General features: G+C 53.8%; 1 protein-coding gene across 3 annotated transcripts; it reads right to left on the reverse strand.

The window, feature by feature from the left end:
• Positions 1-6,627: 6,627 nt before the first annotated feature.
• Positions 6,628-13,417, reverse strand: Ptma (prothymosin alpha). 3 transcript variants are annotated; one of them, XM_071619546.1, is made up of 5 exons: positions 13,388-13,417; positions 8,328-8,399; positions 7,963-8,056; positions 7,569-7,642; positions 6,628-7,366 (listed from the first exon to the last, which is right to left on the reverse strand). In XM_071619546.1, the coding sequence occupies exons 1-5, from the start codon at positions 13,400-13,402 to the stop codon at positions 7,319-7,321; spliced, it is 303 nt and encodes a 100-aa protein (XP_071475647.1). In that variant the 5' UTR covers positions 13,403-13,417; the 3' UTR covers positions 6,628-7,318. The 3 variants fall into 3 exon arrangements, with proteins under 3 accessions (XP_071475647.1, XP_027797661.1, XP_071475648.1); XM_027941860.2 differs by lacking the exon at positions 13,388-13,417 and adding an exon at positions 10,924-11,161; XM_071619547.1 differs by lacking the exon at positions 13,388-13,417 and adding an exon at positions 8,687-8,707.
• Between the last annotated feature and the right edge of the window lie 1,263 nt (positions 13,418-14,680).

The raw sequence follows: 14,680 nt of genomic DNA on the forward strand, positions 1-14,680 counted from the left end.
AGAAAAGTTACATGGGCTGGGGATGTGGCTCAAGCAGTAGCGCGCTCGCCTGGCATGCGTGCGGCCCGGGTTCGATCCTCAGCACCACATACAAACAAAGATGTTGTGTCCGCCGATAACTAAAAAATAAATATTAAAATTTAAAAAAAGAAGAAGAAAAGTTACAGACCCTCTTCTCCAAGGGAAGTGGGAGAGGGAAGAAAAGGAGGAAAGTTAACAATCCTATTACCAAGAGGCGACATCTCAGGAGATTGCCTTCCTAGCTTTTCTTTCTTTCTTTCTTTCTTTCTTTTTTCTTTCTTTCTTTATCATTATACGATATTGTAGATACCATTTTCATTTCTTTTTTCATTATTTTTTGTAGTTGTAGATAGACTGCCTTTATTTTATTTTTCTGTGGTGCTGAGGATCAAACCCAGTGCCTCACTGTGCTCAGTGAGCACTCTGCCACTGAGCCACAGCCAAGCCCTGTAGACACAATTTTCTGTCAACTTCTTTTCTCTTGACATTTTAAAATAAGCTTATTTTATAGCTTATTTTCCCCCATTATTCAAAACTACTTGTAGTTCTGGAAGGAAGGGCACATGCCCCACAATAAACATTAATGTGTTAATTCCAGAAAGGGTGGCTGCACTAAAAATGGATTGGAGAATACAGTGAGCCTAGAACACGTCTATATATTTAAAAAGAATCTTCAGGGCTGGAGTTGTGGCTCAGTGGTAGAGCACTCACCTAGCATGTGTGCACCCTGGGTTCGATCCTCTGTACCACATAAAACTAAATATAGGTATTGTGTCCAACTACAACTAAAAATAAATATTAAAAATAATAATAGAATCTTCAATCATTGGCGCACACCTGTAATCCCAGCAATTAGGGAGGCTGAGCCAGGAAGACTCCAAGGTAGAGGCCAGCCTGAGCTATTTAGTGAGACCCTATCTCAAAAAAAGAACTGGGAGGTAACTTTGTGGTAGAGTTCCCCTGGGATGGATGGATGGATGGGTGAGAATGGATAGATAGGTAGATAGATAGATATTCAGTTCTTTGTAAACATTGCTCTGTCCCCTGAGTGGTTATACTGTTAGTCACTTGCCCACTTCCTGACTGTCAAATACGTGGCATGTTTCTAATTGTTTATTCTGCTCAATATCACTACTGTGTACATCTTCGAGTCTATTCTAACTTTATACCTTGGATGGTTCTTGTCAGTGGAATTTCTAGTTAAAAAATATGTATAGGTCTGGGATTGTGGCTCAGCGTAGAGCGCTCGCCTAGCATGAGCGGGACCCGGGTTCGATTCTCAGCACCACATAAAAATAAAGACACTGTGTTGTGTCCATCTACACCTAAAAAATAAATATTAAAAAAAATATATATATATATTGTTTTGGATCGTGATATGTTGAGCCAAAATGCTTTCCATAATCATACAACTGTCCACCCTTTGCTGACCCCACCTACTAATGCCAGTGACCTCCTTAGCCAAGGCACATCCCCCTTCTGCTTGGTGCTGACAGGGGTACCACAAGTCCAGCCTTCCTCTGCCATAGGAGGAGGAGGCCCCTGCCGGATTCCAAGAGCCCAGCTGTGCAATATGTTCCCAAAGGAATCCATCATTTGTTTAGTTCAGCAAATATTCCCTGAATCCTAGTGAGGGTCTGCGTTGTGCAAGATCAGCTTTTTCTGGACATTAATGTCCTTCAATAGGCTAATGGGCTCTATTGAAAAAAATCCAGGTCAAATAAATTTAGAAGGAATGGCATGTTAGCCCTTCCTCTTGGAGTCACAGCACCCCTCAGTATGTTAAAAGCCCAGAAAACACCAGCACTGCACGAAACAGGGTGGATCTCACCTCCTGTTTCTTGGCACATCTTGGGACAGAGACACCAAGCTGCACAACATGAGGGTCTCACCACTTATCCACAAGCCTCACAGAACAATTAGGTTAGTTCAATGGCCATGTTTGGCTGTGAGGCATGGATGGGAAGGCAGGAAGGTCAGCAGACCAGAAATCACTGTGGGCTGGAGAAGAGGGAAAGGGGGCTCTAAGCAAAGGATGCAAGGTGGGCCACTGGGAGTGACTAGGCCAGGACTCTGCAACCTGTTGAAAGACGGCCCATAGATGTCACAGCCTCCCCTGATGCTCATTCACCTCTCTATTTTCCTTCCAATCTGGAAACACACCAGGAAAGGGGTCCCCAGCCATGCCCTTTCCTCAAGCTATCTTTGCTGAGGAGGCCTGGAGGCCTTGTAGACTGGAGTGTGGAGCCCTGCATTCTTCCTGTGTACTGATGAGAACTCCTTCAGTTTCAGATAACAGATAATCCAATCTGAAACAACCTAAACTAAGAGGAGAGTTACTGGTTTGTATAACTGAAAAGTCCTGAGATGGATCTAGAGCTTCAGGGACAACTGGACTCAGGGGCTCAAACAGTGTCATCAGAACTTAAGATTTCTCTCTGCTGCTTGGCTCAGCTCTGCTCCTCTCTGAGTGACCTGCATCTAAATCCTCAAGGGACAAAACCAAATGTTCTTTGCTTTCTAGCAACTTGATAAAAACAAAAACAAACAAACAAAAAACCCAGGGCTCACTCTGATTGGATGACTTGGGTCATATGCCAACTCTGAACCCATCAGTGTGGCCAGTGGGCTCAGGGCACTGATTGGCCAGGATCAAGCCATATGTTCCACCCTGGAGTTTGCTGAGAATGGGAAGAGGAAAGTTCTCTGGAAAGAAAACTGGATACTGCCTGCAGTGATTATTGCTAGGAGGATAGTGAGGGGATAGCTGCTGGAGGTAAAAACAATAGGTGCCCCTAGTGCCTTCTGGAACCCTCCCCCACAGCTCCTACTGCTCCTTGCCAAAAGCCTCACAGCTGAGGTCTCCCCCACCAACAGGCCCACATGAAATGAGATTGTCTCAAGTGACCACCTGGCACTTGTGCTATGAGCAGCAGCTCTGCTGGAGAGCCCATGGAGGCATGCTCCCTCCAGCCTGGCCTCAGCTGTGATCAGGACTTCATGGAATCCAAACCAGCCCCCAACTGCCAGGACTTTTCTGCAAATAATGCACCTAGCACTCACCCAGCTTGTAAAGAAAATGGGCCAGGTGATTTTAAGAAGTTTCCGTTGTGTTTCCTAAGTTGAGCTTATACCGCCTCTCAGAGTTCAGCCAAGACCCTGCCAGCACAAGGTCTCCCAAATGGAGGGCCTTAGGGAATGATTCTCCACCCTTTCCTGGCTGGCCCTGCCCTTGTCTATAAGGGCTTGGAGGACAAGCAGCCACACTACAAATGGGAGCACACCTGTAGCAGGCTCAGGCTGCTGGACAGCTGGGCAGAGTCAAGAGGAAGTTGGCCTGCAAGACCTAACCGGACTGAGGTAGGCTCCAAGTAAAGCTGAGCCCAGGGTTTGCTGTCCCTATGAAGCAGTTTTTACCAGGAGGGGACCACAGAGTGGCCAAGAGCCTGAGGCAGGCAGGGCTGGCCCATATCCAGGACACAGGCTTGGAGAAGAAGGTTGACAACAGCAGGCGAGGCAGTGGGGCCCAGGAAGGACTAGAGGCTGAGTGAGGATCCTGACCCCTGGGATCCTGCCAACAGTGCAGGAGAGATCGTGCCAGATTCTGGCACTTGGGCCTGGGAAAGTATGGTAGGCAGCTCAGAGATAGCCAAGCAGTTCATCTGGGGGCCCCTGACCCCCAATTTCCAGTTACAGTGATTCAGGGCCCTCAAGCTACAATCATAGCAAAGCCCACAGTGAGAAGGACATGTGGCATCCTACCAAAGTTGCTCATGAGCTATCGAGCATCCATCCCCAGAGCTGGGTCAGCCCAGGGAGTGCACCATGCACACAGCATTTGAATGAGGCTGAACAAGAGGGCACGTGGTCACAATGCTGAGCACTAAAGGAGCCCAGGGATCCAGAATCCAGGGTAGTTCATAACCCCAGAGATGGCAACCCTGGACCCCAGCTCTAGCTCTGGGGAGGCCTATGGTTTCCTCTCCAGGAAAAGAAGGACCAGGTCCCTAGGCTGGGGCACCAGCTCCCCAGAGGGAAGGGATGGGAAATGACATTGACTTGCCTCTGACTGGGTTCTGGCAACAGAGAGGGAATAAGGACTTGTAGAGGGGAGAGTACTAGAGGGTGACTGAGGCCATCTCTTCTCTGGGACCAGGGAACTAAAGGGCTCTTTCCTGTACTAAACAGAATATAGGAGCCCCCTGCTGTTTTTCTGTGTCCACCAGAGGGCGCCCGTCCCTTGCTAATCTCCTAACTTGGGCTCCTTGGGAGGTCCTGTCCTGCTGCAGGGGGCTTTGGGAATGGGATCAACGTGACCCTGGATCCACTGGACAGATACTCACACAACGGTTAAACACATACTAAGCTCATAACCAGGGCAAGTGTGTTCTGTCTGGGGCAGCAAGGGCTATTCTAGAACACAACTTTTGTGGAGTGAGGGCCTATAACTGGGACTGAGGATGCAGCACCTCAACAAGGCAGACCTGGGTCCTAGCTCATGCTTCATCCTGTTGCCATTTTGCAGAGGAGATTGAGGCCTCAACATGGCTGCCCCTTCCATGTCTAGACTTAGGTTAAGCTTCTTTCATCCCTTCTGGGTAGTGGTTCACAGCAGGGCTGTAACCTGAAGGAGTTGGGTGAGACTTCATGCATTGCTTGCTTCATGCGGCCTTTGTAGCACTTCACCTGCTTTAGAGACTCACCCTCCTGGGCTCTGGGCTTGGGAACATTCCAGGAATAAGCTGCTCTGGGCAGCAGAACAGACAGAGCCAGAGAGTCTAGGCTCCAGAGCCCACCCCCACCCCTTTTTTCAGCATGTGTAGCCCAAGCTTTTGCAGGAGTAATGAGGTATGTGCTTGGGAGTTAGAGGGTCCCTTCTTCTAAAGCCTCAATCTGTCTCTGATCCTGGGGCAGCTGCTGGTGGGCAGCTCCATGTTGGACAGATAGCCTGGCACCTGAGCAGCCCAGAGAAGATGGCTAAGCTCTAGCCATAAGAAAGACAAACCCCTCCCAGGATTCTGGCATCTGGTGTGAAGCCCAAAGATGGGGAGAAAAGGTGTGGATGACACGGTACACATGGTGGAGATGGTACGTTGGGTCTGCAGGAGATGGGCACTATAGGGGCTCTCCTAAATGCACCTATTTCTCTTGGTCGCAGCACCTCACCTTAACTCTGATCCTCAAGCCTCTTCAGGACTCTCCAGGGAGTTTTCCTCCTTTAACCTGTGGCTTCCCCAAACATTACCTGGCTGGCTGTTTAGACCTTCTGTCCTGGCCCCTCCTTGCTCGAGCTTCACACACACTAACATCTGCCAGATCAGGAAGATGGCCAGTGCTTCCTGCTCCCAAATTTTCCACTTCCATTGCTGATTTAAATGCCACCACCCCAGGGAAGCCGACTACTTGAACTTCCTTGTTCATGTGCTTGTAGCCCCCTTGCCCATTGTGCAGCAGTGTCCAAAATCAATAGCATTGAGGAATTGTGGATGAATGTCCAGTTTCTTAAAATTTGCCCCTCCCCCAGGCCATCTTAAAGACTTAATGACTCAATGCAAATGGTGGGGACCTGAGATGGTGGAAGGTGGGGAGACTCCAGCGTCTCCTCCCATCAGGAGAGTATGGGATCCCAGGTGTTATTTAATATTTTAGTTGTAGGTGGACACAATACATTTATTTTTATGTGATGAGGATCAAACCCAGTGCCTCATTTCTTACAATAAATCAGTATGTCCCCCTACCCCAGTCAGCTCAAAGGTGAAGCAAGTCCCTTCAGGGTCAGAGGATTGTGGGGAGGGCAGGTGAGCATCCAGACACATGGATTCTCAAGTTCCCATACCCTACTCTGCCCACCAGCTGCCCCTGCCTGCTGGACAGTCATAGGTCCAACTCAGGGTACTTAAGTCTCCCCGACCCTTGCTGGCACCCAGCAGTGTCCCCCTGGGATCTACAGCTCCATGTCTCCTCCCATTGTGATTGCTGCAAAGCAGCCTGCCCCACCTCCTGTCCTTACAACCCAGATCTGAAAACCTGAATGGCCCAATACTGCCTCCTGTGTGCTCAAGGGGCATAGTCTGCCAAATTAATCAGGGCCCTAAACATAGAAGATAAAAGGGATAATACCATGTTATCACTAGAGAAGCCACTAGGGGGTGAGGTGACCAGCCCTACAGTATTACAAAGCCACCACTGGGATGAGTCTGCACCAGTTCCCACTTGGCCTGTGCTTTACAGAATGGCTGATCTACATCTAGCCTACTTCTTCAGTGTCTGGGGATTCTTCTTTCCAGGGCAGAGACCCATTTTTTGGCACCCAGACAAGACCTCTTGGTATAATCAATACTAATCCATTAAACAGCCCCCACTTCATCCCATGGCTCCACCACCCATTGGCCAGGATCCAGCTGCAGCCTGGCCCAGACCACACCCCAAAAGCTGACTACAAAATAGTCCCTGGCCACTCACCAGGGATATTGGCCCTACATGAGTGTACCCTCCCCAGAAGCAATGCCTTCAACCCACTGAACCCAGGAAAGATCCTCCTAAGACCCCTCCCTGAAGACTGAAGACAAACAAACAGCAGACTTGAGACTACTTTGTTAGAACAACTCAGCAAAATAAAATTCCGGTTTATTGTTGGACAACATTGTTTCACACATACATCAAACAGGCCAAAAAAATAAACAGCAACTTCATAGACAAAAAAAGGAAAAAAAAAAAAGAAACCTTTTTATCTTTGGCCTTTTTAACCATCTCATACAAACCAACTACTTATAGTACAGCTAAAGTACATACACAAAAAAAGTTACTGGAATGCTCGGAATAAGATTGTTTTTTTGTTGTTGTTTTTGCTTTTTTTACAAGGTTTTTTTTCTCCTTTGAGATTATAATGAACATGGTCACACCACAAGTAAAGTCAGAAGTAGGACAGAGAACGCTCCAAAGGCTGGTTTGGTCATCCGAGATCATTAAAAATGGCTGACCCCTAACAATATGTACAAAAATATAAAATGTAAATAAAAAATACAAACAAATTTTCCTTTTTTAAAGTACTTTTAAGAAAAAAAGCAGGGCCTTGGAAGTTTTGGTTCTTTTTTCCTCCCCTGTTGCAAATTCACGTTGTGGTTTTGGTTGGGTGGTGAAGAGCGCACGTCATCTGCGGGTGGCACTGCCCGTGGTGGGCGGGCGGGCGGGCCTCTCTACTCGAAGGTGACCACGTTTAGATTCTGAGACGGGAAGTGGAGGGTGAATAGGTCACGGTGGCCTTTTATTTTTAGTTTAACTTTTCCTTTTTTGCTGTCTAGTCATCCTCATCGGTCTTCTGCTTCTTGGTATCAACATCATCATCCTGTGCAAAGAAACAGTTATCAAGGCATTGGTAGCTCCACAGCTAAATCCCCTTCCCATCTCCACTAAGATGTGATTCTCTGTGCTCATGGCTCCCCCCTCCACACTACCCTGTGATCATTCTCTCCAGCTTTGGTGCTATAGGTGAAGTTCAGCTAGAGGCAGATGAGGGAAACCACATCCCATCCCAAGCTAGAACCCACCTCGTCATCTTCAGCTGCCCGTTTGCCCGTAGCTGCCTCAGCCTCCTCATCTTCATCTCCATCCTCTTCCTCACCTGGAGAGAACCAAGGGCCAGGTAAATCACTGACCACACTCTGCTTCCCAAGTGGACAGATCAAGGAACTACCCATGCAGCTGCACCCAGAGGCCAGACCAATACTTAAGTGATGGTAGGCTTTGGAAGCTGCAGAGGGCAATGTCCAATGGGAATGAGCAAGAGGGTGTGGCGCTGGCTGAAACAAGACCCTGCCTCTGCGGTACTAGCCCAGTTCCAGTTGCACATGGTCCACTTTTCCCAATATCCCAGTAGGTTACCAGAGACCAACAGACAAGGTCAGGAAAAGGAAAGAGCTAAGTAGAGACAAAACTACTCACCATCACCTTCCTCCTCCTCCTCCTCTTCCTCACCACCCTCTTCCTCTTCTTCATCTACCTCATTGTCAGCCTCCTGCTCCCCATTTTCCTCATTCTGCTCAACAAGAAAACGTTACAGTCAATAATAAGCCGGCCCCAAATTGGAAGAAAGCATGGCTCATGCTGCCACTCTGGATACTGCCCAATGCTTCCATAGTCCAACCATCTAGGAGAATCCCTGCTCAACACCCTCACCATGCTACATGAAAAACCATAACAGGAACTGCTCTGTACTTAGCCTCCTTCCAACCGGAGCCAAGCCCAAATTTAATAAGAAAAACATGAGGACAGGGAAAGCCAGGGGTCAGAGCCAGGTGGACACTCACAGCATTCCCATTAGCAGGGGCGTCTCTTCCATTCTCTGCCTCCTCCACAACTTCCTTCTTCTCCTTTAAGTCCTTCAAAAGGGAAGAGGGAACCAATTAGTCTTTTTGAGTAACCCAGGGCTGGCAAAGGGGCTAAGAACCACACACGTAGGAGGGTCACCTCTTACAACTGGGGAAGGGCTGTCACACAATTATGCCTGTGACCACATTTCCCATCAACTCCCAACCCTCGGATACACACTAAAGGACCTCACTGGCGATTCCCACTGCTCCCTGTGCCTCTCACTTAAAAATCCATGTGGCACACCAAGCCCTAAACCCGTCAGGCCGGGAGGACGGGACAGAACACTTGTCCTTACTCTCATCGAGGACTTGTTTCCAGCTCTAGCTCCGCCCCTCAACTCCTTCTTGGAAGGCAGCAGGTATGTGCCATAAATAAATAAGGTAATGGAGGGAACCAGCCTGAGAAGGGAATGGCCAGCGGAGCACAGAGAGAGCCTAGGCCCTGACAGGCGCGGGTATCTGAAGAAACACCAGTCGCAAGGAAGTGACAACAACTGTCCCAAGAGGCTGCGCAATCTATTGCCTGGGGAAGCGCGCGCCTGTGCTGGGCCCGGCCAGCCTCCATTCTGGCTGTTGATACCCACTTGCCCACCGACAGCCCTCGCGATAGCTCAGCTCAGTGTCAGTGGAACCGAACCTCGGGTCGGACTCCACGAGGCTTGCGAGGGTAGCGGATTGTGAACGCTCTGTGACTTTCTCCACCCCGCGGGGCCCAGTTGGCTACCAATGCCACCAGGCATCCGACACACGGAGCTGAGCCGCTCAGCAGAGGTGCTCAGTAGAGGTCCACGGAAAGGTCCCAGGGCACCTGTAGGTCCTTAAGTTCCCGCCAGCAAGCGGGCCTTCGGGAACCCTGGAGCCGCCCGCTCCCGCCCCCTGGCGGCCAAAGCCCCGGGGAGTGGGTGGGGGCGGGGAGGTAGCGGCGCGCAGGCGCACGGCCCCCGCCCGCCCGGCGAACTACGCGCGCGGGCCTCGGCACGCACCGCGCGCAGGAGCACGTGGCCCGGGGCCGCCAAGTGCCCCCGGGCCCCAGGAGACTCGCAGCCCGCGGGCAACTAGCCCTGCGGAGCGCGCGTGTCGCACGCCAGTTTCCTGGCCTCTCGACGCCCCCTGCCGCCACTCTGGCAGGCTGGACTTGTTGGCCTCAGTCTCTGCACTTGGCGGGCAAAGTCCCGCGGGAGGTCGCCCCAAAGTCGGCTGGGCCGTTTCAGTTATGGGACCGTCGAGGGGGCGCGCTCCCCAGTCCTGGCGGCCCTCGCAGGAATTCATCTAACAGGAAGGTGAATGAGAAGCGCCACGGGTGGTGGAGTGGGCTCCCCACACACCGGTCCCCGAGTCGGACCCAGAAGGGACTGAAGAGAACCCCTCCAGAGATCCCAGTCTTGAACTCTGCTCCACCAGGGGAGTCGCTCCTGGGAGAGCCGAAGGTGACGCCAGGGGCACATGGGTTAAGGAGACGCCAAGGTGACTCGCGCCAGGTCCCGAAGGGGCACGAGGGGCGAGGAATCGGGCCGAAAGGTTAAAAAGAAGACAGTCCCTTCTGAAAGGCCGTGCTCGCGCCGAGGGCGGAGACGCTCCCCAGGCCGAGCAGCGGGAGCCACCGGGCGCTGCAGCCGAGCTGCTACTGCCGCGCAGCACCTTCGCGCCGAGGGCAGCGAGCCCGCCGGGCGCCCTGGTGCTCCCCCACCCGGCCCCATCAGTCGGCGGCCGCGGCGTTCGCCCGCGGCTCCCCTGCCAGCCGCGCACACGGTGCTCTTAGGCAGCCGCGGGGGCGCCCACCGTCGCCCCACTGCTTCACTCACTTTCCGTTTCCTCCTCCAGCGCGTGGGCTCGCCTCCTCGGCCAAGGCGGGCACCGCTGAATTACTGAAGCTGGGCGACCGCTCCCGGCGCTCTCCCCACGGACGGCCCCCATCCCTGCTTCCCCGAGAGCCCAGGCGGAGACCCTTCACACCTCCGCGGAGACACCGACGTCGCGGCCGGCGGCCCGTCGCCCTACCCGCTTTGCCGCGGCTCACTCCGCATAAACCACCGCCTGCCCACTGCAGGGCGCGAAACCCGGCGGCCCGGCGCCGAACAAAGAGCAGCGCGGCCGGCGGGCGCTCACCACACTTTCCGCAGCCGGCCCGCGCCCGCACACGCGCCCCAGCACTTCCGATTCCCAACGCGCTCGAGTTTCAAAGTTATTTCCGTGCGCCGGGCCGGCAGAAGACCCCAGCCCAGCCCCTCTCCTCCCACCGCCGCGCAGACTAACAAGTTTCGAGGGTTTCGGGTCAGCTTTCCCGGAGCCCCTCGGCCTCCGCTCCGGGGTGCCCGGCACGCTCCCCGCGGGCAGCACGTCTACCCGCGCTGCTTCCCGCCCCCTCCCCCGCACACAAAGAGTAGGCTGCCTGGGGGCACCGCGCTGCCGGCGGGCTCCCCGCGGGAGGTAGCAACTGCGTGCACCGAGCAGGTCAGCCTCCGCGCGCCAAACACCGCACAGGTGGCGGCGGCGGCGCGCGGACCCCGAGGGGACGGGCGGCGTCCAGTCTTACCTTGGTGGTGATTTCAGAGCTAGTGTCCACGGCCGCGTCTGACATGGTGGGGCACGCCGGTGATCCGATGCAGTGGGTTAAAAAGGAAACTAGAGTTCAGGGACTCTGGCGATAAAGCTGCCGGAGTCCGCGGCGGAGGTGGAGGCGCGCGGCGGAGGTGGTTGCGGCGAGAGGGGAGCTGGACCCAGGAACAATGCAAAGATGGCTTTTCAGAGCAGCCAGTGGGGGACTCACGCGGCGCCAGAACCTTTAATATAGATTAGTGGGCGGCGCTCGGCCGCCCTTGCCCAAAGACTATTGGCTGAGCGCAGGGAGCGGGCGTTCGTTCATTGGCTCGATTCCGAACAATGGGCAAGCGTGCTTAAAGCGGCAGTGCCTCCGCGCTGCCTGCGCTGCGCAGTCGCGGGTCGCGCTGTCATTCAGGGTCTGAGTTTGTTGGGTCTCGGCTTCGCGGAGACCGCGGGGGAGGGGTGCGCGGGCGCGCCCAGGGTGCGCGCTCCCGTCGCTGTTTTGCTAGGGCTGCTGACGCAGAAAGCCAAAGCGCGGCAAAGCTGCCCGCCCAGCCCCCTCCCCCTCCTCGAGACTGCTCGGAAGGAGGAGGAGGGAAGAGGAGGCGGTGGCGGGCGCACGACGGCTGCCAGCGAGGGGGAGGGGACGGGGGTGCTGGGCCGCGCTAGCCCCGGGCGGTGCCCCGCTCTGTGCCCCGCTCAGTGCCCCGCTCAGTGCCCGCAGAGCTGCCTGGCCTTATGCCCCTGCACCTTTGATGAAGGACTGTCCTAGTTTAAGTGGACGTAAGCCCACGATGAATGATTAAATTGCAAGACCGAGACCCTCACAACTGGGCCATCGCGTCTTCCCATGTCCTCCCCCAGCCGCCGAGACCCAGGTGCCCAAAGTCCGCATGAAAGTGACCCGGTCGCCCACCACCAGCCCCAGCGTCCGCCTCCTGAGCAAGCCAACGAATGGGCACCGTGCCAAACGCACAGACTCAGGAACTGGATGCCAGTTCCAACTCCTGCCCTCGAGCGGGACAGCCTGTGGGCCGCGCACCACATGGTGGGCACTGGATTCCGGGGCTGTGGTCAACGTCGCGGTGGTCACCGCCGTCGCGACAGTCTCAGGGGACCTCTTTCCAGAGTCGTCCAGACCATCGAATGTACCCGTCTCCCACCTACTTAGGGGGTTTCGATGGGCACGAGGGAATTGCGCTGTTATTGGAGGGAAATAATTGTCTCTTAAGCCAGTTGGGCTAGTCCCTGGGGGCTCCTTCAAATTTGGGGAGCCATTTAAGGAACCATGCGGAGCCCAGAAAAGAGAACCATGAAGACGCCACACTCAAAATGGCGTTGGATTCGAAAAGCGTGGCGTGACGTGGCGATCCGACCCACGCGGACGGTCCGAAAACCTTAGGCTACACCCTCTTCATCGCCTCGGCACTTCGCTGTGGAACTAATAAATTTGTTTTGTGGGAGCAAAGACTAGAATAAATACAAATAGAGTCCAGAAAAATACCTATGCCACACACAAGATGGCGACAGATAGACTCCGTCCATATGTTGCCAGAAGGGGGCGCCCGACACGGAAGGCGGGACTCCGGAGAAACTAACGCACACTGGCTGAGAGTGGCGGGCGAACACAAAGTTGACGCTTTGCGTCCTGCCATTGGCAGTTCCTGCCGTCTGTCTCCTGGGGCCGTCGATCTGGGAACGGGGAAAACCCGGAGTTTGGGAAGGTGGCGGGCGGACGGATGCCAAGACCTGCGGAGCTTTAAGTCGAGGCGAAAAGAAGGATTGAGTTGCCCTTCTCTGTTTCCTTAGGTCCTGGGCGAGCTGGCTCATCTCCACCGCGAGGACCCTTTTGCTGAGCTTATCACGCGCTTCCCTAGGGGAAAGGGTGCGCAGGGCTGGGGCGCCGCCCAGTTGGACCTCCTTGCGTTTCCCCCACGCCGCACGCGCCAAGCCCGCATCCCGGTGCACGTGTGCCAGCCTGGCCACTGGCCTGTTGGGCATTCTCGAACGACTTTTCCTTTAGGGAGAACCCGGGTTCCCTGTCTTTTGGCCTGAAGAATCGTGGGGCTGCTGCCGGACAGCGCTGGGTTACCGCGCCCCCTCCCGCTGCCGAGCGGTCGCCCCCAGTCCTGAGAGCTATGCGGCGGGGAGGACACCGCAGGGTTACCGCCTGCCCGCAGGGCGCCCCAGTGGCTGGAAGTGGAGTCTCTCAGAATGTGTGCGCGTCCACCTTAGGGGTTTCACAATGTTGTCCCTGGCGACTACGCGTCCCAACTCTTTGTTCGCCCCCCCACACCCGCGCCAGCTGCCTTTACTGCGGCGCAGACTTGCGGCCGCCCTTCACAGACGGGGAGGAGGGGCTCCTCGGCTGCTGTCGCCGGATCCCCTACTTTGTGCTATTCTCAAGGGAGGTGAAGGGATTATGCGTCACCAAGGACTGGGAGAGCGCCGGCTACCTGCAGCGCATCCATTCAGCTCCAGGCACCCTCCAAGGAATTATTTCTGTCCACAAAACCCGGATGCAGTGAGAGCTTGGCCAACGCCTCTTCGTAGCGGCTGTTTTCCTTCCAATCTGGAGAGTGGCCTTGGGCAATCACTTCTGTATCCACAGCTGAAAACAGGACAAGACTGTTCTGGATCCTAGTCGCTGGGAAGGGGGGGGTGGGGGGTGGGGGGACACCCTGGAGGAGCTGAGGTGAATGTGAATTTTCCTCGAAAAACTGCTTTGCCTGACCTTGTAACCATGTAACTGGCTCTGCTAGAAGTGGGTGCAGGAGGTTCCTGCCCACCGGCTCCAGAACCACCACTTGATTCATCAAAGCACTCACGAAGCTCCTACTATTTCATGGTGGTCAGAATTTTTCTCATGTTTCAAGCATTTCCATTTATTCTTATAAACTAGGTAGGACAGTTTCAGAGTTGAGCCATATAGAATTAATTAGTTTATTTAATTTTGGTACACCAAAACCAATTGAAAATCGATATCACCCTCCTTTTAACAAGTCAAAAAAGCAAACAGGAATTTATAGCAAAGGACTTAAGAGTTAACAAGTGAATCAGGGCCTGACTTAGGGTAACATCCTAGAATGGAAGAACCTGCATTGTTAGAGGAGCCCTGGAGCAGAAGACACTCAGTAGACCTCCAGGCCTTAGGAGTGTGATATCTGACAATGGTAACCACTGGGGACATTGAGGCTTCCTCCAGGGACAGGTCACTCTTGGCTATTTCTGACTGGGTAGTTCTTCCTGTCCCTTATCACTTCCATCTCTAGTGATTCTTATGCCCTTTGCTGTTACACAGACAGGAGGTCAGGTACTTCCATGATCTGTCCTTGGCATTCCTCCTCCTGTGACCCAGAAGCTGATGAGCTCTAGTGGGCCCTAGTGGCTTGCCTTTCTTGCTCAGGATCTGTTCAGCCAAGATACCCTGCACTTAGGTCACAGCTGCTCTAAGCCAGGGGCCCCAAATGGCTTACAGGCAAGTTTGATTTCAGGGAGTTTTCGGGGAGGCCTCTGGGTTGCCTAAACACTCTTCCACAGCCACCCCACAGACCTCTCCCTGCCAGCCTCACTCACACTGGTCTGCCTGGTCCTGTAGGCACTTAGTTTGCAGCCTAGGCTTGCTATTAAGCCATTTCCGACACATTCCTAATGGGTCATCTCAATTCTGCTTGATTCCCAAAAGATCAGACAATGCATTTGGGGGTTCAAGCTGCCTGGGTTCAAGTCCGGTCCTGCCACATGCCAGC

The sequence above is a fragment of the Marmota flaviventris genome, chromosome 11, assembly GCF_047511675.1.
Source record: "Marmota flaviventris isolate mMarFla1 chromosome 11, mMarFla1.hap1, whole genome shotgun sequence".
Classification (NCBI taxonomy): Eukaryota; Metazoa; Chordata; class Mammalia; order Rodentia; family Sciuridae; genus Marmota; species Marmota flaviventris.

Excerpts from the sequence above, each read along its gene's own strand:
- Ptma (XM_027941860.2), bottom strand. The coding sequence starts at position 10,968 with ATGTCAGACGCGGCCGTGGACACTAGCTCTGAAATCACCACCAAG. Across the intron at positions 8,400-10,923 it reads GCTCTGAAATCACCACCAAG|GACTTAAAGGAGAAGAAGGA; the intron begins GTAAGACTGGAC and ends TCCCTTTTGAAG. Across the intron at positions 8,057-8,327 it reads CCCCTGCTAATGGGAATGCT|AATGAGGAAAATGGGGAGCA; the intron begins GTGAGTGTCCAC and ends CTTGTTGAGCAG.